This window comes from Sitophilus oryzae, unplaced genomic scaffold, assembly GCF_002938485.1.
Source record: "Sitophilus oryzae breed Bouriz unplaced genomic scaffold, Soryzae_2.0 scaffold_1576_pilon_pilon, whole genome shotgun sequence".
Classification (NCBI taxonomy): Eukaryota; Metazoa; Arthropoda; class Insecta; order Coleoptera; family Curculionidae; genus Sitophilus; species Sitophilus oryzae.
This window is the reverse complement of record NW_022146254.1, coordinates 14,270,860-14,297,429: the sequence shown is the minus strand read 5'-3', so window position 1 is coordinate 14,297,429 and position 26,570 is coordinate 14,270,860. Positions and strand designations below refer to the sequence as shown.

The 26,570-nt window shown below is 31.0% G+C and overlaps 1 protein-coding gene and 1 long non-coding RNA gene across 2 annotated transcripts in view; one reads left to right on the top strand and one right to left on the bottom strand.

Annotated features, from left to right (window-relative positions):
* LOC115879277 overlaps positions 1-25,012 on the top strand; it is a 45,232-nt gene extending 20,220 nt beyond the window's left edge. The window contains exons 2-6 of the mRNA XM_030895994.1: positions 8,626-8,790; positions 10,179-10,301; positions 22,215-22,355; positions 23,371-23,502; positions 24,681-25,012. Of these exons, the coding sequence (XP_030751854.1) occupies positions 8,736-8,790; positions 10,179-10,301; positions 22,215-22,355; positions 23,371-23,502; positions 24,681-24,841 (612 nt within the window). The 5' untranslated portion in view covers positions 8,626-8,735 and the 3' untranslated portion in view covers positions 24,842-25,012. The remainder of the gene's footprint in view (positions 1-8,625; positions 8,791-10,178; positions 10,302-22,214; positions 22,356-23,370; positions 23,503-24,680) is intronic.
* LOC115879278 lies at positions 17,459-19,686 on the bottom strand. The gene is made up of 2 exons (XR_004049687.1): positions 19,431-19,686; positions 17,459-17,817 (listed from the first exon to the last, which is right to left on the bottom strand). It is a non-coding gene; the product is annotated as an uncharacterized LOC115879278 (long non-coding RNA).
* Positions 25,013-26,570: the final 1,558 nt, after the last annotated feature.

The window sequence follows — 26,570 nt, the reverse complement described above, 5'->3', positions numbered from 1 at the left end:
TTGGGATACAAAGATTTACATTGATTAACAAAAATTGCAACATATTTGGCTACATCATAACTGTCCAATATTCTTATACACTCTCTATAACAGTAGAATATTAAAAACATATATTTTTAATGACGACTTCACTACAGTTAACAATACATAATAAAAAATACTCAAAGTACCTTCAACTTTCACTTTAGATCTCTATCTCTCTGAACAAGCGAGGCAGTACTACTGAGAGCCTCTATAAATCATCAACCACCTCCACAGATGACTTTAACAACAAAATAGTACCTGTTTTATAGAGCAACTACCACAAGAAGCCTTAGATTATCTTTAAAGTAAATGGTATGTAAAAAAGTACTGTTCTTAAAAGGGAAGAAAATGAGCATTGTTTAGTACTATTACTGTATTTGCAACTGCTCATTATATTTTATTATCTTGTAGTTCAAAACACGGCCATTAAAAAATAAAAAGGAGTACGGGCCTAGTATAATGACATCTAGTGCTTGACCTCGCCAAAATTATCATCGATTATCATTCCCCAGCCGTCTTTGACGCCGTTTTTTTTTCGATCGTTATGGTATATTGAACTTAATACAAAGTAAACCTAATATAGAAAAATCCATCTTTTTTTACAACATAGTTTACTTACTAATGGTTATTTTATCTATTCTATACTCTATTATTAAAGAAAAGACAGTTTGATTTATGAATATATAAAGTAACAAGCCAATCTAGATTATTATATAGTTCTTTAATAGAGTGTTTACATAAAAAACAAGCTTTTGGAGCCCTCATATTTTACATCTTATCATGTAGGATCATCTAATAAGATATAACCAATTTAATATTCGGTGATACACACTACACCAATTTTTTTATGGGAATTTTTTTACTCTCTCTCTCTAATGACTATATTATCTACCTCAGTGTGCCTCAGTTCAAAAGGATTGATATGATTTATTATATGATTGACGACTTGAACTTTAATAATTAATTCAACAATAATTTCATAATGAATAATCAGCCCAGAGTAAAAAGGTACGAAGATTAAGATTAAGCGCAAAGGAATTTAGATAAAAAAAAATTAAATTATTTTGGAGTTTATTTAATTAATTATTTGGTTTCGCCTATTTTTTTATATAGCAATTTCCTATATAATTATCAAGTTATAAAGAGTGAACCAAGGTCACAATATTATCCACTTTAATTTTAAACAGGAGACACTAGAAAGTTGAAATTTGGCTTGAACATCTATACAAGCAACATAAGAATATATCATGTCTCTATTATAGCCATATTATATCTTAATTGAACGTTGATTATGTCCTTTGAATCTATATATGTATGTAGTTATTATCTTCTAGTCTACTCAGAATATTTCCGATTAAATGATATTTTATAAAAACCTGAGCTCTTCAGTAGATATGTTTTATCTTTAGAATTGCCTCATAGTATATGTAATTTATTATTAACGCTGTTATAGCTTCAATCACTAATTTTTAATCAAGGAGCCTTGGAAAAATAGATTTGACCATCTAGTGTTTTTCATGACTTTACCTGGCCAGTTAAAAATGCCCTAATCGTATTTTTAATAATAATATTTTTTTTTTCAAATAGAACAAGGGTGGGTTATTAGAATAGGTTTAGAAAATGCATTTTTTACAAATAGTTTGGTACCGCCGAGGGGTGTCTCACTTGGGTAAAAAATGTACATGGGCTCAACTTTCGTTTAGCTGAAATCTGTTATATAAAAAATGACTTTATATATGCGTTCTAGAAGGCGTTAGGAGTACAAATATACAAAAATTTGCCTGCGGATATGAGTCATTTTCATTTTTTGGAATTTAGTATAGCCGAAATCTGTTACATCAAAACTAGTCTTCCGGGTGTGTGCGGAAATTTTTTATTTTTATTTTACATAAAAAATGCTTTAACTTTAGAATAGCCGCAATCGGTTACATGAAAAATGAACTTATATTTGTTTTATACGAGCCTTTACGAGCAAAGAGTTGTGAAATGTGTCAATGTCATTTTATGCACTTTGTTTTTCATACATTTTTCAGTTTAGAAGCTTACGGGACCCAGGAGCGAATAGGGGTGCTGGGGGGTGTAAAACATCTTTCGGAGGAATAACAATTCTTGTAGAATAGATAATATAGGTTCTTGTAAACTATAAGTACCTCGGAATTACACTTTGCACTTATTCTTGTTTTTTATTAAAGCTTTACGTAAATAGGGCTGATTCAAAACAAAAAAATTTTCTTTTATATTTTAATAATTAACTGTGATTTTCCAAAAATATTAGATTGGTTAGCATTTGGGTTGCTTTGGTTAACTTTTCTTTGTGGAGGGTGTTAAGCTGTGGTTTTTATATTTTAATAATTAACTGTGATTTTGTAAAAATATTATTAGATTTATTATTAGATTGGTTAGCATTTTAGACACTTTTAAATGATTTTTTTTTGGTTCAAAAGTGCTTCGTCCAAGGATTTTTTTCTTTTAAGTGTTCTATAAGCATAGGACTTTCGGCGAAAAAAAAATTTGGTAAATTCGTGGGTACTTATACTTTACAAGACCCGATAATAGTAATAAGGAACAAATGGAAAATGACAATCAAGCATTTCCGCAGGAAATTTTTTATTTTCCTGAGTTTGTAAACGCTTCTAAAAGGCAAAAATATATTTATTTTTTATATAACTGATTTCAGCTATTCTAAAGTCTATTAAATTTCCTCAGAAAATGGATACAGTTTATTTCCAGAGAAAAACTTTTATTTTCCTCAATTCGTGAATGCTTCTAAAAGGCAAAAATTTATTTATTTTTTATATAACTGATTTCAGTTATTTTAAAGTCTAATAAATTTCCTTAGAAAATGAAAACAGCTTATTTCCGCAGGAAAATTTTTCTGTTTATATGATCAGAAAAATATTAAAAATAAAACGCAAAATGTACTTTTTTATAGCAGATTTCAGTTATTCTAAAGTGCGAAATTTGGAAATTAAGCATATCCGCAGGAAAATTTGTGTTTTCCGTGGTTCACAGTAGCTTTTTAAAGACAATTTTTTTTTGTAATAACTGATTTCAGCTAAACGAAAGTTGACCCTGTACATGTACTGCCAAAATATAATTTTACTATCAAGCTACTGCCAATGACTGCGAAGAAGGCTGCCTATGACTGCCATGCCATGTAATGATTACTAGTGAGACACCCTGAAACTGTATACTTGCTATTTCGATTCAACTATTCGTTATAATTACAGCCATGATACTCAAGATTGAAATTTAAAACACTATTTTTTAAGCGAAAATCAAATGTTGACATATGAGATCTATGATATATTATTATATTCAGATTGTCTCTGTGGCAATGTTTTTTCGATCATACGGTACTGATTACGTTAAAATTATGAACATTTTTATATAGAACAATTTATTACTGCCCTACCATCTACGGTATATTATTTATCAAGTCTCAGTAGTATGAAAACTGACATAACTCAAAAACCTAATGAACTCAATCTCTGGAATAGTTTTATTAACAGATAGTTTAGATAAGTTTTTTATTAACGGTCGATAATACAGAGCCCTTTTTTTCTTCTGCTTTCATAAACACTCTTCTTATCAGTTCACCATTACAAAATTAAGATAATTTAAAATACAGTATAATAACAAAGAATATTAAATTGTTCGTGATATGTAACAAATCGGAGACGACTAATTGATTTTTTCAGTCTCGGGTGTGATCTTCGAAGACCTTACATTTAAAAAAGGGTTTCATTTAGATGTAAAATAAAATTTTATCAGCTGCTCGTCGCTGTAAACAATTATGTAGTCATTAGGCGCTAATTATATTTCTATTTGTTATTGTTAATGCTATTGTTTTAATTTAAAAAGAATTGCAATAACAAAAGTGTCATTTATTATATAGAAACCTTAATGAAAACCTAAACAATGATCTAAGAAGAGTTAAACATATAGACTACTAAGTTTGTTTGGTTACAAGGTATATACCGGGTGTTTTTTAAAAGTGGCTCATCCCTGTAACTTTTTTATTTTTTTCAGTTAATAAAACGAAATTGTTGTCAAATTCTCTATACGAGTCAAATTCTCTTTGATATGTCATTCTATGCAGATTGTCATTTTCGTGTGTAGTAATTTCCGGTGAAACAGGAAGTGAGCGAAACTAACTAAATACGTCAATCCATCCTCATTTCATATCTTAAAGCCGCGTCCAAGCCAAGCGAACAAATAGATAGATTAGAATAGTAGATCTAGGAACTATAGATCTAGGATGCGTTTAAGCAATCGCTGTTTTTTCGAGTGCCCGGCTTAATGTGAGTTAAAAAAATAAATGTGGATGATAAGGTCAAAATTGCGGCAGCTGCTTTTATTGTATTGGCTAATGCTTGCAAAAAAAAACAAAAAAAGAAACTCTGTAGCAAAACAAAATTGGTGCAAAGCTGAGAAAACTACAGTACCAGTATTTTATTAAATAAATTAACCGGTTTAAGAACTTTTGTCGTTGAAGAATCAATATTTAGCAGGCGGACGGTTTTTTGGTAGATTATTCGTTATAGTGTACTTTTAAGACCTGTATTCATTTTCAGCCGATTCTACCAGGTGTTTCTCAAAAGGGGTTCTCCTTTTTTACTTTTTTATTTTTTCAGATAATACAACGAAATTTGGTTTGTTAGTATATGTTTGTTAGTATAAATCGGGATTGATTGACATATTCAATTACCTTCGGTCGCTTCTTGATTCACCGGAAATGACTACAACTTTGGATTTTTAGATTGTATCCTTTGGATTTTTAGAAAGTACTTTTACTTTATTTGATAGAAAATGACATTCTGAATAGAATGACATACCATATGTCAATTTTAGACATTTCCAAGTAAATAAAAATAGCATTGTAAATTTCAATCTAGAGTGCCAAGACTGAGTTAAAACTATTAATTTGTAATCAAAGAACTTTGGAAACATATATTTGATCGTGTAATTTTTTTTCGTATCCTTTCATGGCCGCTTAAAAGATGCCCAATAAATCGTATTTTTAATGATAACTCAAATTGTTCAAATGGTACGAGGCTGGCTCAGCATATTTGGAAAAAGCATTTTTTACGAATAATTTGGTATTACATACTTGGTATTTGAGTAAAATTGTTGTTACGTTTATTTATGGCCATTTTTTAATTGAAAATGTCAAAAGTTGACATATAATATATCATTCTATTTAGTCATTTGTGTCAAAATGTCATTTTCTATCATATACGGTAAAAAAATACCGAGGGTACTATTTAAATCAAAAGTTGTTGTCATTTCCGGTGAAATGGGTAGTGACCGAAAATAAATGAAAACGTCGATCAATCCTGATTTATGTCCTATACTAACATACCAAATCTCGTTTTTTATCTAAAAAATTAAAAAAGTTATAGAAGTGAACCACTTTTCAATATTCCACCGGTATATTTATTTCTAAAAATGTAATGGTAAAAATTTCAATTTCAGAATCCCATTATAATTCCGGTTTTTAATAAAAATAATCATAAAGGTCTTTATTAACAAAAATGAAATTATATGGACGAAGTTTAGCTACATAGCTATTCACACTCAACCCACAATAAAATTAAAATTATAAAATCTTTTCTTTGTGTACACAAATTAGTTGTAAATGTTTTACACGATCCCAGTCAATAACTGCGTCTCCCATTGTCGAATACTCGGTAAAAAATAAAAATCACAGATGGACGCCCGAAATTAAATGAGACCCTTCCAAGTGTCCGGTACAATGTCCGCCGAAGTGCACGCCGTTCGCTCCTCTTGATGTACCGACACCCATCGGAAAAAGAACGCGCGCGCTCTAGCATAGGCAAACGCACGCTCTGGCGTACAGCTAGTCGTTCGGCGCTCCGCGCTCAGCGCTCCTTAATAAGTGTGCGAACACAGTGCAAGCAGGTTTGCCGCTTACTGGTAGCCAGCGCCAATCTGGGTACCTATTCTTGACATCGTTCGCAAATTTGCGTATACGCATCACGTGTATTGTTATAAACAGGGTATCCCAGAAATAAGTGCAAGTATTTTAAAGGGTGGTAGATCTCGATAAAAGAAACATATTTTCTCTTTATCGTTTTTCAAATAAGTCCAAAATAACGGAGTTATTTTACTTTGAAAATTTCCAAAAAAAATGATTTTTTGCTCAAATTTTGAGAACCTTCTTCATGTGCCTTCTCCTCATCGGAGGTTGGCGACCATCAATTGGAATTCCTCCCTGTCTTGAGCCAAACGGATAATTGCACTTGCCTCTCCTATATTAAACCACTGGCGCAAATTCCGCATGCAGGAAAACCGTTTACGCCAGATGCCTCGTCGTCCTTCAATCTTTCCCTCAACGATCAGCTGTAGGAAACTATATTTGTTATTTCGAAAAATATGACCAAAATATGCTGCTTTCCGTCGTTTTATTGTAGTCAATAGTTCTTGGTCCTTACATATTCTTTCCAATACTTCGAGATTTGTTTGAGAACCACTGGATCTTCTTCTGGATTTTCTTTCTTATAAATTTAATCTACTACCTATGTTGCCATATTATCAAGAAATTATTTTTTAAATAAAAACTAAAAAAATTGCAAAAATTCCAAAAATATTTTCAAAAAATTCCGAATTTCAAAAAAAAAAAAATATTTAGAAAAAAAACCTCATAGGCGTGTTTCTGGGGTTGAACTATACTACCAGTTAAGTTAAAATACTTGCACGTATTTCTGGGACACCCTGTATATGGTTACATAGTAGCGCCGCGCCGCGCCGCCTCGCGCTTATAACCTTGAAAAATTAAAGCGTGTTATCAAATCGGCTAGTTCACAGTGAAAGCAGGTAGGAGCCGTCAACCAGCGTTCATCGGCGTTCTCGCTTTACCCGAACGAAAATTTATTTATTTCTGCTTTTGCAGGCGCCGACGGCACAGAGGGTATTAAGAACTAAAGGTTGGCCAAAATTATGTTTTATGATTTTTTTGCTTTTTTGTTAGTAATATTAATTATTAGAGGAGAGGGTGCTAATATGGAACCCCATTTTGTTTTTCCTACACAATATTTTTTCCTCTACTCTGAAACCCTTTCCACCGATCAAATTATTAGAGGATTAGAGGAGAGGGTGCATTCTGTGCAAAACCAAGCAATTGGATGAGGATGCTAGAACAAGAAAGTAATTTGTATATTATAGACGATATTTGAGCGAGGATGGGTGTTATAGGGTAAAGACTATTTCGTTTAAGAATCTATTTAAATCAATGTTTTTTTTGGCAGTGGCAAATATTGGCAAGATTTTTGTACATATTCCAAAGCTGGAGACTTTAAGCACTGAACGGATACTAATTTCCATGCGGAATATTGCCGAATAGTCTTACACCTTATAAAAATGCCTCTGATTTTTTAAATATAAAACATTATAAAGAAATAGAATAGAAGGAAACGTTTCAAAATAAAAATATGGCATAAAACAGGACTTGCCAGCTGGCTCTGTATCCATCATGACAGTTATTATAAACAATTTGTAAAAAAGCACTACAAACAATTCCACTATTTTATAATCTTAGAAATTTTCAGAATACACTCAAAATAATTCATACTTATAATTGAAATATATTATTTATTTGATAGTCAACTTACGACTTAAAAAAGCTAATAAACGCGCTTACATTTAGTATTTATAGATTTGCATTCAGTTAAGATAAAAAATGAAAATAAAAATATTTCACTTTTGGCCAGGTTTATAGACCAAATACCCCTATGTGCGGGGCCGGCGCGGCGGGAGCGGCGTTTGGATATGGTTAGGTTAGGTTAGGTTAGTTAATCAGGTAAATTTCCTCTTAATTAACTACTTCCGAACCCTGCTCGCATCTCCGAAAAAGCCATATAACAATACACGGCATATACGCAAAGTTAGGCATCACGTGTATTGTTATATGGCTTTTTCGGAGATGCGAGATGTGAGCGATATGTGGTCAAGAATAGGTCCCCAGAGACGGCGCTGGTTGCCGGAAAGCAGAAACCTGCCTCCACTATGTTCATACCCTAAGCCTAGGCTAGCTGTACTTGTTGGCTTTATTATTTATAAATCTACCTATCTCACAATTTTCACTTAATATCTGTTTAATTAAATATGTTCGCGAACATTTTGTTCGCTTAGCTTGGACGCGGCTTAACATATCAAAGAAATTAATTATATTCTGACCCTATTAATTGTACTAAGTGGTGATTTGTTAGATTGATGGTCTACAAGACACACTATGCTATAATTCCTATAATAAACTCTCTATAGCAAAGAAAAATAGTATTGTCTATATAAAATTTCATAGTTTGCACTTGTATCAAATGTATTAGCACAGACTATAAAGTAAATTGTGGTATTATCTTACTTAGAGACAATAACCTGTATAAAAACACCAAAAAACATAAAAATAGAACAATATACATTACTTAATGAGCACTTTTCTCAATTGCTTCCATCACAGTTTACATATTAAATTTAATATGTTTATCTTAAAAATTTTACTTTCATTCGAGTACTCTTAACACATCGTATAGTAAGCCGTGAAGCAATAAATCTATTAATGTTCATTATATTTTGTTACAGACCATGCATCTCATTGTTTACCTAAACAATTTGATGAGGGCAAGCTTTACGATTTGATCGAAAATTTAAACTGAGAAAAAGGATTTTTACATTAAGGCTATTATTCAACGATGCATTTGGAGATATTACTGGTCTGTGTGGCTTGTGTTATCGCAGGAATAAAAGGTACGTATGTTTTAGAAACACCTACATATGTTTTTTAAAGGATTTAAAAGGTTTATGGTAGTGCATATCTAATTTTAATCACTTATAAGTATAAACATGAATATTAAGTGTAATTATAGATTAAAAAAATGGTTAGTGAAGAAGTGGAATTGAAGAAAAACTTCGTCACAGAAGACGTATAATTTCAAAGTATTTTGGTGGAATAGTAGATAGTTAGACAGATAAAAATAAACATTTGAGTTTCGAGTTTTAGATGTTGTCTGCCGTAGTATATGTAGGCACTAGGCACTAATATAATAAAAAGTATTATTCTACAGGGTGGTCCCAACTGTATTCCGGAAACTTCGGCAGCATATGCTGCAGATAAAATAAGTAAAAAAGTACGTATAAATGTATGTCCTAAAATGCTGAGTTTCGGATATGCAGGATGTAGAAATTTTATTTTTATTTCCATTTTTTCCATATAATTTCTGAAGTAACGTTAATATTTGGATGAAAATTGGTGTCTGGGAGTTTTTTAACATGAGAAACTTGATTTTGATATCAATGTGACTTCTACTTGTGAAGTGGAATGATGAGAAGTGTGATAATTTTTACCAAGAGTCATTTTTTACGTAAAAATTCACCGAAATGTATATTTTTAACTCCATAGTTTTATACAGGTACGGAGGAAAAGTGTGAACACATGTAGGTGGTGCCCTCTACAAACAGAAATCCTATTGACATCAAAATCAAATTTCTCATGTCAAAAAACCCTCAGACATTAATTTTCATTCAAACATTGACGTTACTTCATAAATTATTTGGAAAAAATCGAAATAAAAATGAAACTTCTACACCCTGTATCTCCGAAAATAGGACATACATTTATACGAACTTTTTTACTTATTTTTAAATGGAGAATGCTGCCGAAGTTTCCGGAATACAGTTCGGACCACCCTGTATATTATAAATTAAATAAATATGTAGAAAATCTTAGAAATTTTAAAAGTATATTGTCGACCTGTGACCTATAGACTACTCTTAATCTAATGCAATATTGAAGAATGTTATAGTGGATAGGTAAAACTAAAGTTAGTTAATTTAGAAATATTATTTAATTATAAAAATGTATATAGTTAAAGTGAATTAATGAAGTTTGATCCAATTAATTTAACGAAGTGTTTTGTAACATCCTCATTACAATTTCCAACAATTTATACGACTTATTACATAAAATAGTCCATATATGTACTTAGCGCTTTAAAGCTGTATGGTATCGTTTATAAGTAAAATACAATTAAATAAAACTTGGATATCTTTAGTACAATTGCTCATCTATTCTAAAGTCATTAATTGTTTTTCATTTATGGATTTTTTTAAAGAAATAAAAGTTTTTGTTATTTTAGCGTCAGCAATACATGGTCCATGCGAAACAGATGAAGATTGCGGTACAATAGACACAGAATGCAATAATAATGTGTGTACGTGTAAACCAAATTTTGCAGTATGGTTTGATTCCTGCGTTGCACGTAAGTTCTTTTTAAGGATACAATGTTTATATTTCTAATGTACCCAAATTAGAGAAATTTGAGATATTAAGAGTATTTTAAATTTTATGTTGCTAGCAAAATGAAAATTGAAAATCTCTCGAAATTGAAAATAATTTGATACTAGAGGCCAGTAAAAGACTTTGAAGTTTTTAAACTTAGTAAATATTGTTACGTTTTTCGTCGGTTCCGTGTGGATAGAAAGTCACACTTTATTTAAACACAATTTATTTACACTAAGTAACAAACAATAACGATTAAAAGACTTAAAAAACTATATACAAACTATTTATAACTATTTATCTAGAAAGAATTTATTTTTGAATTTAGCGGGACAACTGTACTCGTCTATTTATTTCTGTCCTCTTCAGGCCCCCAGCCGACGGCTTTTATATCCACAGCTACCCATAGCTAAAGAGTTCTCGAATAATCCATAGATCATTAGGTGCATAGAGAAGGTTTCGAATGTTCTCGTATGTACTACTCCATTCCAGTTGAGCTCGGCTGTTCTCAGTTATGGTTATCAGTGGACGTTCGAATGAATCATTACGGTGTCTATTCTTTAATGCGATATTAAGGTCATATGGGGCGGGACATTTTAGCTAGTTAGGTTATGCCGAGTCCACACTCCACACGGGTCCGCAACAATATTTTTCGGTCAGAACCGCGTCTTCTTTTGCATCTGTATAGTTTATGTCATATTTCTACTACAAGTAGTTAATTGGTTTTCCACAAGTTTTTGTAATAGTTTTCATCAATCAATTTCAACATTATCTGTGTCGTTTGAAAAAGCGACAAAGGCTGAAAAAAGTGATCCGCTCTGCCACCCACGTTGTTTACAGAATTACGGCAATTGTTTAATAATAGGCCGCGATAAATAGTTTAATTGATTACATATAGGAGATTTTTATTGCTTTTTAACACTGCGTACTCAATAGGACGTAAATCAAACTCGTAATTTATAGCTGAGGCAATATAAAAAAGATTCTTATCGGCTTAGATGCTATTTTGGCGCCATTTAATTTATACGATGACAGGAAAAAGTCCAAAATGATTCATGAGAGATGCTGTTTTTGTTATAAATGTGAGTTCTAGATCTATATTTTTATATAAAATGTTTATTGATAATATTCTTCCGTTGATTAAAAGAAAATAAAGGAGTATATCAAAAAGAGGTTTCGAGATGACCGAGTCATAAATTTACTGAAGATATTCTGTAAAACTATCAGTAACCTTGAATGAGAATCCTCCAATGGTCTAAGACGCTCGAAGAAATTTCTCAGGACTTACGAGCGAGAAAAATAAAAAAGATTCCTTCATTTAAGTAAAAAAAATCTTCGGATTGTCACGGGGTATATAACAGTCTCCTCAATGAACACCCAGTAGATTGAAACTAAGAAACAATAGCAGAGAAAGGGGAACACACAATAGATCTATAAGGTTGCGATGATTAACCCCCTTCCTAAACATCCCTCCAGCTCCTTTTCTGCATTCTCCATCCGTTGAGTCAGTTAATGTTAATAATGATTAAAATGTAAAGAAAAAAATTGTAATAAAATATAGAAATAAATGTAATTATTTTACATCAAAAATATTGATACGAACGAAACAGTAGTAGGTAGTGTCATGAATACAGTGATTGTTTAAAATTTTATCTTTTTAATTTATTTGGCCATTTTTTAACCTAAAGCACTTATTTTTAATGACCATAGAAATATAAGTTACAAAACATTACCCAAAAACAAACCAGTACAAAAATTGACACTGCATGAACTAATAACAGTTCTGTTGTTTCATAGTTAATCACTTTTTGAAATCTTGGCGCCATCCTATTCTGTATGGCAATAAGTCATATGTCATTAAATCCCGTACATAAAAAAACACAATTAGGTCAAGTGATGACACACTTATGTCTTAACGACTTCCAAAAACGTCAAAAAGTTAGTTTCGAAGTCACCAAAGGATGCGTTATATTCATTCTTCTATGTGTCTATTTTTTGTGGAATTAGTTTTAAAAATCAGAGTAACAAATTAAAGAAATCTAGTTTTAGTAAACAGTCTCTAGTAGGAACTATACTTACTAAAACTACTAATGACTTTAGTCAATGGCTAAAGAATATAAGGACATGTAACGCCCATATGTGGGCTGCAGCAGAATTTGTGATCTTAGAGGCCATTCTTTTGATGGCAAACAATGAGTGATCATTTGGTCACCAGCGACAAATTTAGCGATTTTTAATAGTTTGTGTGTAGTAAACTTTGTATAAACTTTATTACAATGGTGATTAGTTGTTCAGCTTTCAAGTTTAAAAGCAGCAGAGATAAGAAAGAGCCAGGAGTTACGTTTTATAGGTAAATAAACAGTCCACTCCAACTTTTTAGCGTTTTCTTATTGAATTCGATATCTTCACTTTCAATTAACATCTATGTGTACTTGATATGTGCTATACGTCGATACTAGTTTTGTACCTTTTGTTAACATTTTAGTACGTTTTTTCGTAATTAATTAGTATGATACACCATAGGCGTAGTCAAAACAATTATCAAAAAATATAAATATTGCTTCAAACAGCTAGGTTAAGAAAAATATGTGCCACGGCACTGTTTGGTGACATCGGCACAATTTGCTCTCGGGTGTTATTTGTCCTTGGATTCTTTAGTCATTGACTTTAGTAGTAATCTCTAGAAGTAAAATTGTCAACCCCAATGACATCTGTCAAATCTCTACAAGCGCAAAAAGTGCAGATTTTTTAAAGTTAAAGAAAATAAATTTATTTATTGTCTTGCTCTATCTGTCTTCTGGGGTTTTCTATGAGGACTTATTTTTTCTTAAAACTACGTATATCTAAGTACCTATAGTTCATACCAATTAAACTTTTAGTGACGTGATTAAGCTTGACCGGCACAGCGTTGCCCACTTTTACATATTTTCTTTTAATCATAATATTTTGAAAGGAAACAAAAATAAATTAATTATAAATATATAAACAGTTACTATTTACATCAACAAAAATCACCTCCTTAACAACACTTAAGGGACATTACTACCTCTTTCCCGTTCAAAATATTCTAATACGGTTGCGATGAGTTTTTTGCAACGGCCGTTAAGCAAACTTGTTCACTTTGCTCTACAAGTTGTTCTAAAAAGAACAGTGTTTGACTGCAAGGTCTACTAGTAAAAAAAATTAAGGTTAAAGTATCACAACAACGTGTATGTGGCAACTTGACATTCTTGACAGCAGAGCTACCACCTGAATCCTCAGGGGGAAATTTAAATTCCAGTTAGTCAACCCGGCGCCGAATATGTCCATGATTGGCAACAATTAATTTAAAAATCGCGCCCTCGATTACGTAACTAAAGGTTTAATTGGTATCGCTTATATCAATAACGAGTTATACAGATTTTTTTGTAATTTTGACAAACGGCAGTATTTGAGACGGTTTTTCATCCCTAGTTATTACTTCTAAAACAGTAAAGTAATTAACAGTCTTAAGGAGGAATATTATGAACAAAAAATTAATTAGTCTTTAAAATTTAAAAATGTAAATATCCAAATTGACATTTAGCTATTCATTGGCCTTTAACAATATTAATTAAATGTCATAAATGACAAGAGACGTTATTTTTAAAGATAAAGCCTGTAAAATTGATCTCAGTCGTTAATGGCAACTCCTAGTAGTAGTACTGTAGTACACCATTTTTCTTTGTTACTGTAAATGTTTGGCTAAGCCACCCATTACCAAACATTTACAATTTACAATCGTTTTAGACCGCACAATAAAAACAAAATCGTAAAATTAAAGACACCGACAACCTCCCGAAATTAACGAAAGAAAGTTAAAGTACACATATAACTTTTTTCAACGACTCAAAGGAGCACCGTACAAAGAACTCTTTATTTACGAAAAGACTTAGCCGAAAACGTAAATCTACCGAAAGGTTGTTTGGATTTCGTCTAGTTTCTGACACCTCTTGATCCTAAAATAATAATCTTGACTTGTAGAGCTTTTAAACACGTTGAGCTGTTGGCGGAAAGCTGCTAAACCTCTCTATTAGGGAGGGATATCGCATTATCTAATACCTCCTAAAATATTAAAACCACACTTAGGGACGACGGCGACGCACAGTGGTTCCCAGATAGGTCATTACTTAGAAATACTAATTTCAAAGTGTTTGCATGAAACTGTTGCAATAATACTTTTCTTATATTACCCTGTAAACGATACATAATAAATAACAAAATCAAGTAAGCCTAGTGTAGCGCTTTTTTATTAGAAATGTCACATTTTTGCTACTGGTATCAAGCTGACATAAACAGTTTTCAGATAACGCCAATTAATTATTTATTTGATTAAAATTGGCAAAAGCTGTTGCCTTTTCTGTAATGGTCGTTCGAAAAGAAGGTAAAAAGAACTATTTTTTCTTTTTTGCACTTAATTAAACCTAAGTAATTTTAGTTTATGGCAATTTATTTGAAGGAAACAAAAATAGTATTCTTACATTTTTGCTTGTCACTCTTTAAGACTTTTAACTACTTTCCCTTTCAAATCCTCTTAAACGACATGAAAATACTTGTTGCCTAAAGTATATTGCATATAAATTAATTTCCACTGGCTGCCGCGAATTGCCGCCGGATCTTATACCGGGTGGTTAAAGATTGATTTTTTATCTTAAAATAAAAGTAACTTATTTTTTCCTCTTCGTGTCAACTTATTTCGTGGACACACTGTATATCAATTGGCAATAAAATTGTATTTATAAAATGAAACAACTGTCTCTTTTATCTTTACAACATTTAAAATAAACTTGACCTCTTCAATATGAAAAAACATGTTCTTATGTGCTAACATAATCTGTATACCTTTCTGAACAGTTAGAACTTAAAATGCAAATCACACGAACTGGGCACAATTTTTTTAATACATATTACATTAAGTTTTTTTATATACATTTATTTAGCATTTGTTATCAATTTCTACTAATAAAGGTGCAGTCAAGCTATATCTAGATATCTAACAGTTATGACCGCGCAGCTAATTAAGGGGAACCACTGTGCGACGTGACGACTTCCAAATTTGTTGGAAAAACAAAAAATATATATTATACATAATGTTTATACCTTAGTGGACGATATTTTTGGAAAAAGAGCTGTAATAAGTTTTGTTAGAAATGTATGGCTACGGCATTTTTTGTTTTTCAGAAAAAAAGAACAGAAAAAATAACAATAACAATCACACAACTTAAACATTGGTAAGCAACAAAATATTTCATACCGGTGCGTCTCAAAAGTGGCTCATCCCTATAACTTTTTTAATTTTTTTAGATAAAAAACGAGATTTGGTATGTTAGTATATCACATAAATTAGGATTGATTGACGTATTCAATTGTTTTTGGTCACTTCCAGTTTCACCGGAGATAATTACAACTTTTGATTTTTAAATGACGCCCTCGGTATTTTTTACTTTATTCGATAGCAAAAGACATTCTGAATAGAATGTCATATCATATGTCAACTTTTGACATTTTCGCATATAGTTTATTTGAAATTGTAACTTGTGGGTCTTAACGAAAAATTTTTTTTGACTCAAAATACCAAGTGTTCGGTACCAAATTATTTGCAAAAAATGCTTTTTCCAAATATGTTAATAAGCCACCCTTGTTCCATTTGGAAAAATTGAGATATGATTAAAAATACGATTTGGGCATCTTTTAACCGGCCAGGAGAAGACACGAAAAACATAAGACGATCAAATCTATTTTTCCAGTGCTCCTTGATCAAAAATTAGTTTAAACACTGCCATGGCACTCTAGAATGAAATTTGGCTGAAGAGTAACAACCCGGTATATTGAAATTTGGGTAAATACAGGGTACATTGAATTTAGGTGAATTCTATATACCCGGTATATATCCAAGTATATTTTGTTAATTTAACGTAATATAACAAATTTTAACAAGAATTTGTTGTTACCTTACTTGTCTTACCACACAAGGACTACACAATAGCGCAATATTCTTAATTGTATCGAAAATACAGCACAACGCAGACATTTCAATTTAGGTTAGGCGAATAATCGAATTTTACAATACGGTTCCTCGACGAAATATATTGTCAATGGGTATATACCCTACACCTTCTGGGTAACAAGTATATACCCAAATTTCTTTATTATACCCATTGGATATTAACCCACCGCCTATCACTGTTCATTATACGTGTTATTTTTTGGTAAAAATCTGTCAAAATTTGGAAAAAGGGCAACTATATTGTAATAATTCTTATAATCAGTTGTTTTATAATTAATAAATAATAAATTAATGAGAATTAATATCCATAATACAAAAGGAGATGCTTTAGTATTTGAGAAGGTATTAGTTAAAGACGTTCCACTCTCTACGTTCGGTTGTAGGTTGCTAAACTTCTCTATTAAGGGTGTTATATTAGATCAGGACATAGACTTAGAATAAAATATAGACTGAGCATCTCATTCATAAATAGCTGGAAGATGCGGACAGACAACGTCTTGTTATTGTTGTGTTATTGTTTTTGGCTCTAACGAGTGCGACACGAGCGATAGATAGGCTGTCTCCGTCGTAACGGTCGTTTCCTGACGGCTCTGCCGCCCAACGCAACACTGTCTTTTGTTTCTTCAGTGCACCTGCACTCTCCGTATCATAGGCGGGTATTTTTTTTAATTTTAATGAAGCTATAATTCGATTAAAATATATCGTATTTAAACTTTTTTATATTATTAAGATTTAGGATAAAGAAAATAGTTTAATATAAAGCAAAGTTTAGGACTTAGAAAAAAATACGTCTTAGAGTCTAAAAACGATAAAAATAATAAAGTACGTGTTATAGAAGAAATTTTAATAATCGAAATTATTTAATTTTTGAAATTGATGATAAATTATTAATTTAATAAAATATTAATTTTAGTCAAACATTTACAACTCTAATATTAATCAAAACAGGATCTATTCTATAGATATAATAGAACAGAAAGAGAAAAAACTTTATAATTGTTTAATTTTTTTTTCCGGTAAAAGTGATGTCTTATTATGTAAATTAGAAAAAACAGGAATCTGTTCCATTAAAGCAAGCTTTTAGGAAGTGAATAAAATGAAAACTACATTTATTTAACTCGTTACTGTCTTTATTATAGAGTAAGTATAATAATGGTAATGGTGACTATACTTTATTCAATGGAAATATGCACCAAATTCAAACAAATATAAAAGGCATGAGTATAAACAGTATTACTACAGTAATATTGAACATTGGTTCAAAAATATTACATTAATATAATACAATATTACTGTAGGTATTACTGTCAACGTGCAAGCTTGTTTGAAGCTTGATGTATTTGTATGCGCTTGGTACATCTTGGCGTTGGAAAATGTATAGAAAATTATTAAGAAAAACTAGTACGTAATGGGGGATATCTTGATATACAGAGTGGTCGGAATTGTATTCAGGAAACTTTGGCAGCATAATCTGCAAATAAAATCAGTAAAAAAAATAGTATAAATTTATGTCCTAAAATGCTTCGTTTCAGAGATACAGAGTGTAGAAATTTCATTTTTATTTCGCTTTTTTCCAAATAATTTATGAAGAATGTATTGATTAATTCGTTTCCAAATATCTTGAGAACTATACTTGTGGCGAGTGTCAACAAGAGACCTTATTAAGTAAAAAACGTTGGAAATGTAAATTTTTCTCAGTAGTTTTATATAGATACAGACAAAAAGTATTACTCTTCAAATAACTTAAAAAATATGTAGGTGGCGCCCCCTATTAGTAAAAGTCAAATTGACATCTAAATCTAATTTTTCATGTCAAAAAACTCCCAAACGCCAATTTTCGTCCAAATATTGACGTCACTTCAGAAATTATTTGGAAAAAAATCGAAATAAAAATGAAACTTCTACACCCTGTATCTCCGAAACGAAGCATTTTAAAAACTTACAAGTTCATTTTTTTAGAAAGCCAATGCAACATTTCTGAGTTTCAAATAAAGATAAAAAACAGTAAAACATATAATAATAATATGTAAATTATTTTCTTGGATACATACATATATGGCAAATAATAACAGATTGTTTTATTAAAGATTTACGTTTTGGTTAATTCTAAAACTATCTTCAGATTATATGTGATATTACTTAAGTGATATTACATTATAAAAGAAAAAATGAAAATTATACCTTATAATCGAAAAAAAACGGCGTCAGCGATGGCTATGAAATGAAGATCGCTGTCATTTTATATGTAAAATTATATGGAGTATGTATCGATGGTTTTTTCCAAGCCAACTGGACGCCGTTTTTTTCGATCATACGGTATTACAAATTAATAATAGATTAACAGTCGAGAAAAAAAAAGAAAAAACTCTAGGTAAGTACTGGATAAATTTTAAAATGGCATATTTATTTTATCTTTGTTTAATATAAAAAAAACGAAATATCTACCTGGTTTACATAACCCTGTATAATTTGTGAAATAATAATGGACAAAAATGCAAGCGGTAAGAAAAATATTTACAAAAAATATGTACTTGTTTACATTTCTGGACCATTGTTCGTCATTTTTGTTATCATAATGGTGACCCTATCATAAAAACGTAGTTATTTCTATACCTGATGTGAAACTATAGGGAAAAAGTAATGTTTGTAAAATATTTTAGTCTTGAAAAAAAATAAGGAATGTTTGGTATTTTAAAATGTTTGGTAGCTTGTAATTTTTTCGACTTTCTCGATTGTTTATAGTTTATAATAAGCCTTAAAAATTGTTGTTTCATAATGGAATATCATTCTGGAATTCCTGTATGTTATTTTAGATTCTAAGGATGGTTTTAGAATAAAAAGAAACACATTTTTCATAAAAAAAAGCATTAAATTAACCAATGCCCAAGAAAATAATGTGTCTACTTCTTATGTACTTAATAATGTATCTACTCGTTATATTAATAACGAGGTTAGTAAGAACCTTTACGTAAATGATAAATATAAAAAATACAGATTTTCCAGGGTTTATAATTTACTAAATTATTATCTAAATAAGCGCCTTTCTACAACGCCACTGACGCCAAAATAGTAAATTTGACTTACCTGTGGAATGTTGTTCCAGGACTTAAATAGTCCAATTTCTTACAAATTTGGCACTGACGAACCATGTTTTATAGTTTTTAAATAAAAAGTAATCAAAATAAACACTAAACCGACACTACACACTAAGAAAATCGAATCAAAAAAAAATACAAAATCAAAACATCCAATAAAAACAATAAAATAGCCATGGAGAAACTGTGACAACAAGGTTTTACGACACGTGCTTTACTCTACTATGCACAAAACACATACACAAGGAGAAGTGCGAGCGCCTTGCTAAATATTGGAAAGTGAAATTGACGTTTAAATTTGACACTGTTGACAAGTCTACTGCTACTAGCGCCCCCAATATCGCTTGTAGGAACTACGGACTAGATTGTCACGCATGGCGGGAAGTTTAAAAAAATAAAAAATTTTAATTCTTCATTTATTTTTAATTATGACATAGATAAAAACACAAAAAAATACACCATTTTTTAAAAATATGTTTAATATCAATATCAAATATACAACAGAAATTAATTTCACCACAATAAATTAATAAAATTAAAAAATAATGTTACAAGTAGATCAAGAGACAAAATTAATTATAACAAAACTGAAAAAAATGGCGTCATAGATGGCTTAGAAATGACGATATATATCATAATTTTGAAAGTAAAATTATATAGGAAATGTCATCGATCATCATTTTGAAGCCAACTGGACGATTATTTCAAACATACAAGCTGAGTTCGTTCATAGTGCTCTGAGAAATCTAGATAAACAAAGAATAATAAATTAAAAGTATTCCAGGGGAAAAGAGAGGAAAAACCTGTATCGTCTCTGATATCTGTCAGGGTTTTGTTGAAAGTGTCATCTTTTGCTCGAAGTTTTCAGGTCGATTAAAAAGATGACATTTACAACAATACTTTGCCGTAACTTTCACAAATATCAGAGAGAGAGTACAGGTATTGCCTCTCTTTTCCTCTGGGATGCTTTATATCTGTTCTTCTTTGTTTACCTATATTTCTAAGAGCATAATGCCAAACACGACTACAGTATATAATAATTTCAATATCCTAAGTGGAAAGAAAAAAGATCACCTTTCTGTTTTGTACTATGGTCCCTTTCTTCCGATGGCTCATCTCGCTGATATTTAGGAAGGTATCCATAAAATATATATTTTATTATCGGTCCTGGGATGAAAAAATATAAAATTCAATTTCATTTGATGATCCTTTTCTGTCACCTAAATCAGGAGAATGACAATGAGCATGTTAAGATGAAAAAAACTTACTTATCAACACTTACCTACACGTTAGTCCAAGGAGTTTTATCAAAAACCTATATTTGCCTAAATAATTTATGTATTCAATTTACAAAGCAAACTGCAACGTGTAAACAAAAGAAATAAAATGGCGACAAGTCAACGTCAACGACCCGACAAGGAGAAAAGTGGTGTTCGAATAACAATTTATGGGTTGCAAAAAATTGTTTTTGTCTCCTTTCAACGCACACTTTAGAAAGAAAAAGAGCTGAACAGTTATACTGAAAGAATGTCAAGGTTTTATCTGTCACTCTTGTCAATAATTTATCGGTAAAGAAGATTCCTAGAAAATCGCTTGTAGTCAAGTTTTCAACCATTTCCAGTTCTCCCATAAGAAGTGTCATCCACCTGCTACTATGGCTCTACTACGAGAGAATAAAGAATGAACAGGCGACCCGGCGATTGATGGGTGTTGCCAAATTGTAAAGAATTTGTCATTTTTAAATAGTCTCCGACTTATAATTTAGTAGTATAGGGACTATTTAATACATCTTTCTACTATTAAACACTACTTTATTAAAATACAGTTTTAATATCTCAATATATGTGTATAACAACAAAAAAAATATTAATAATATTTTAGACGTGACAACATAGGCTGGAGGCGAAAGACTCAGACGGCCGAGGTCAGCTGCACCCAGGAGTAAACATGTTTACAAAAATTAATATTGGACCGCGCTTAAATGTAAATAGTGTAGTCTATATTTTATTCTAAGTCTATGGATCAGGACCAATAATCCAGAGAAAGATATCAATATGTCATCGAGGCGATTTAAATACTGTCGGAAAATAATAAATGTTCGAAAAAAGACTCAAATTCCATAAGTAAATATTGTGAGGAAGCAGTAGTCTACTTTAAAGATACAGTGTGTCTAAGAAAATTGACCATATAGAGATAAAAAGATCTTGTTACTCGGAAATGTTATTTCTTTGTAATAAACAACGAAACAGCAAATAAACTACTCAACATTTAAGATTACTATTTTATCGATTGGTAGTCTTTGAAAAATTGAAATTGGCTCAAATACATAGTGACATATAATTTTTCAACATTCGTACAAAAGTTATTTAAAATATATACTATAGACGTCTTATTTAAAATTACACTCATGTACTATAAAAATATATGTATTTTACAGCTTTTTGTCATATTTTTCTTAAAGATCTGTATTTGCCAAGTATAGAAATTTACACGATGTAGCAACCACTTATAAACCGTACCAATCTATGGCACCAATGCCCTGGCGTCCTCATTGGAACAAAAACATTGTGTAAAGTTTGAAAATTAAAAACATTATTGGTACAAGATAAAGATATTTTGTCATAATTCATCATTCTCTACCACTTTCAAACATACCAAACTGCGACTGGCATACTGCATACGCGAATGAAAACAATAATAAACTAATAATAAATAATAAACATAAAAAAGAGTCAATTATTTCTTAAGTTTTAATTTAAATTATTTTTTGCAGTACCCCAGCCTAGGATAACCTGTCACAAGAAACACGACTGTCACAGATCCCTAGGAGTGAAAAGTATGTGCACAAAAAAGAATCAGTGTGCGTGTAAACCTTTCCACCACTTGCACCAAGGACAGTGCGTTAAAAACAGAGGTAATAAAGGTACATTCAGGCTGAGAGCGTCGAGCGTCGCGTCGCGTTTGTGTCGCGTCCGCGTGTCGAAATGGAATCAATTCACTTAACTTAAATTAGACCGTTCAGACAGATAGCGCCGCGTTTGGCGTTGCGCTAGCGTCCGCTGAGCGTCGGGGTTCGAGTTCAATGGGGCGGACGCGACGCCAACGCGACGCGACGCTCGACGCTCTCAGCCTGAATGTACCTTAAGAATATGATACAGTATGATCAAAAAGTTGTCTGATGACTGTTTTGTGTAAAGAATGAAGGGAGATAAACAATTTTCTTAAAAGAAATATATTATTATTATATAGGTATTTCAATAAAAAATTACACTATCAGGGTCAAAGAATTTATAATCAGACTACTCCAAAATACCTGCTTACTTGTTACTCTCAAGTTTATAAGATCTAAGCTCTCAAGTAGCTTCAGAGTAATAAGGTGTTTCGATGCAGTACGTTAAATAATTATGTGATTATCTACTATACTCCGAGGTGCCCGATGGCGTAGAGGTACAGGCTCTCGTCTACCAATCTCAAGGTAGTGGGTTCGAATCCCACACCCGGCATTTCATCAGCCGAGTATTTTTATTAAAATAAAAATAGTTTGGATACCTAGGTCGACTCAGCCTTAACTGAGTACTTGGGAATCACAATCCTGAGGTAATAATAGGCGGTTGAAGCGTAGTGCTAGCCACATTACCTTCCTTGTTTACCGAACAGCTCTAGTATGGCAAGCTGTACCTTGCTACTCCCAAGGCGTTAAACGCTATATACAGGAGCTATTATTATTATCTACTAAACTCTGTTCTAGTTCGCTATATCGTTGATTATATTACCTAATATTAATATATTATATTTGTTAATCGTCTTAGTATAAAACAGTGTGTTCATATTTAATATAAAGAAACTATATTTTTTGAAAGAATAACTAGTAATATATAAGACTTTGTACCAAACCAAACCAAACCTAATTTCTTAAATTTTGTTTACAGATCTGCATGACACATGTGATCACGATCACCAATGCTACTGTGGAGAAGACTGTCAAGAGAAAATTGCTTGTATTCACAAGAACTGTTCGTGTAAAGCTGGTCACAAACCCTACCGAAGTAGGCGATGTATTTGTACGTATCAATCAATTTATTTTAACGTAAAACATCAACCACTGTGACCATTATGAACTATAGTCTACCGAGCGAAAGAATATACAGGGTGCCCCAGTGTTTTGTGAATGCTCTATGTCAGATCGTATTTTAAATTTCAATCTAGAGTGCCTTGAGTGTACTAAAAACTCTGAATTTTGTTTTTAGTGTCTTGTCCTGGCCGGTTAAAAGATGTCCAAATCGTATCTTTAATCATATCTCATGTTTTTAAAAAGGAACGAGGGTGGCTCATTAGCATATTTGGAAAAAGCATTTTTTAACCAATAATTTGGTACCACACACTTGGTATTCCAAGCCAAATTGTCGTTATGAACCGCATGTTACAATTTCAAATAAACCATGTGAGAAAATATCAAAAGTAGACATGTGATATGTCATTCTGTTCAGAGTGTCATTTTCTATCGCATAAAGTAAAAAAACCTAGGTTGTCATTTAAAAATCAAAAGTTGTAGTCATTTCCGGTAAAACAGGAAGTGACCAAAAACAATTGAATACGTCAATCAATCCTAATATATGTTAATACCAAATCTCGTTTTTATATCTACAAAAATAAAAAAGTTATAGAGGTAAGCCACTTTTGAGAGGTACCCGGTATACTGCAAATTTAATGTATTTGAAATTTGAATCGCCCTACAGGGCATTTTTTTATTTTCATCAATGAAAATGAAAATATTCTTAAAATATAAAACACTAATGTCTACCACTGCCCCCGTATTTTCTAAAAAAAATAAGTAAAAATCTCAAATAGGAATAATAAACCTGATTTTGCATGACTATGTTAACTTTATTTAATAGTAATAGTAAATTCTAAACCTGTGTGATGAAAAAGTTTAATGGTGCTTATCACGTGGACTTTGATTTTGAGAGTTAAAAAAATTCTAATGTAATTCCCTAATAAGATTTGATCTTTGGTAATCATGCAAAATATGAAGCATGCTTGGTCATAAGACCTTTCGGTCATATCGTATGATCGAAAAAAAAACGGCGTCAGCGATGCCTATGAATTGATGATCGCTGTCGTTTTATATGCAAAATTATATGAGGAATGTCATCGATGTTCATTTTCAAAGCCAACTGGACCCCGTTTCATTTCGATCATACGGTATAATGTATTATTAACTAAACTTTTTTATTTTTAGCTGACACCCCATTCGTCTTGAGAATAGCAGATCAAGTACAACTTGCACCTATAAAAGCGACAGAATCATTCGTCAAAGAATCCACAGTTGCCTCCAGCACGAAAACTCTATTTTCTTCAGTTATATCTATAGTATTACCGATTTTTTTGTTAATAAAGTAAGATAGAATATAGAAAACGATAGAACTCGACTGTACTGATTATTATTAGACTTCTAGATTTTAAAATTAGTTTTACTGTAATTTTAGTTTTTAGTTCGTTTACTGTGTAAATATTGTAGTACTCTTTTTATACATATTGTATATTTTATACCAAATAAACATTTTTTACCTCGCTTCGAGAAAAAAAACTGGTTGTCTTATTTCAATCATAAGTATCGATATTTTAGGAATTCACCCATCTCTAACACTTTCTTCTTATCAGCAATGCCTTCTATTAAAAGATCAGCCTACGGGCGAGATTTATGACGTCACGCTAGTTAGATATAACGGATTAATAAATATGTTGTAGAATACATGGAAAACATAATTATTCCTCAGATTTTTGGTTTGTATTTTAAAAATGATATAGTTTAAATGAAATATACATAACATACAGTTAATAACTACAACATATATACCTATTTATAGTAATAAATACTTTGGCAAATAAACTATGAACCATACAAATGCAGCAAATGTTTTACAATGTACAAATAATGTATAGGTACATAAGATAATGGGTAAAATGTAAATATATTTTAAATTTTGGGGTTTGAAAATCGATCTAATTTAACAAAAAACATTTAATATCTACTAATAGTGATGGATTATTATTTGCATTCACAAAATTTATATGTATATTTTGCAAGTATCAATGTTCGAAAAATTATATTTACAAATAATACAATATTATCTAAAAAAAGGCGTCAGCGATGGCTATGAAATGAAGATCGCTGGCATTTTATATGTTAAATTATTCTAAAATTTTTGATTTTCTTGGGATTTTAGGTTCAGGAAAAAACGCTGATTAAGTTTTCATTTGGGTTTCATTATTTTTATTTGGTTTAAAAAAACGTTTCGGCTAACTATAGTCTTCATTAGTGTTGTGTCATATGAGAAAAATAGTGTCGAATATAATCCAAAAAATTACATATACAATATAATTCACACCTCATAATGTTTACTGCAATTAATAAACTAATATAAACTTATCAAAAGATGACCACATATTTTTTAAAATTATTATTCTTAACACTAAAATTATCTACATTGACTATGGAGTACGCAGTAAACATTATGTGCGTGGTGTGAATATTTTATATGCAATTTTTGGATTATATTCGACACTATTTTTTTTCATATGACACAACACTGATGGAGGCTATAATGTTAGCCGAACCGTTTTTTTTTTAAACCAAATAAAAATAATGAAAACCAAATGAAAAATCAATCAGCGTTTTTCCCGAACCTAAATTCCAAGAAAATCAAAAAATTTAGAATATTTAGAATCAAGGTTCAAGAATATCAAATTTTCCAAGATTGTAAAATTCTAGTTAATTATTTTATGTGTACAGTTATTTAGGGAATGGCATCGATGTTCATTTCCAAGCCAACTAGACGCCGATTTTTTCGATGATACGGTATAATTCTTACGTAAAATGTAAATAACATTAGACCAATTAAAACAAAGAAATATGAATTTCTTAGTATTTTTAGTAACACCTTTATTCTTAAAACTTAATTTTGTATTATGCAAATATACCAATTTTATTTTTATTTTATTCATATTGTATTCAGCCATCACTTAAATATTTGATATTAATTTGGTATTATAAATAATCAATACTATTCATTAAAAATTACTGAACAAATATATGTTATGCTTAACATACATTATATATTATCAAACA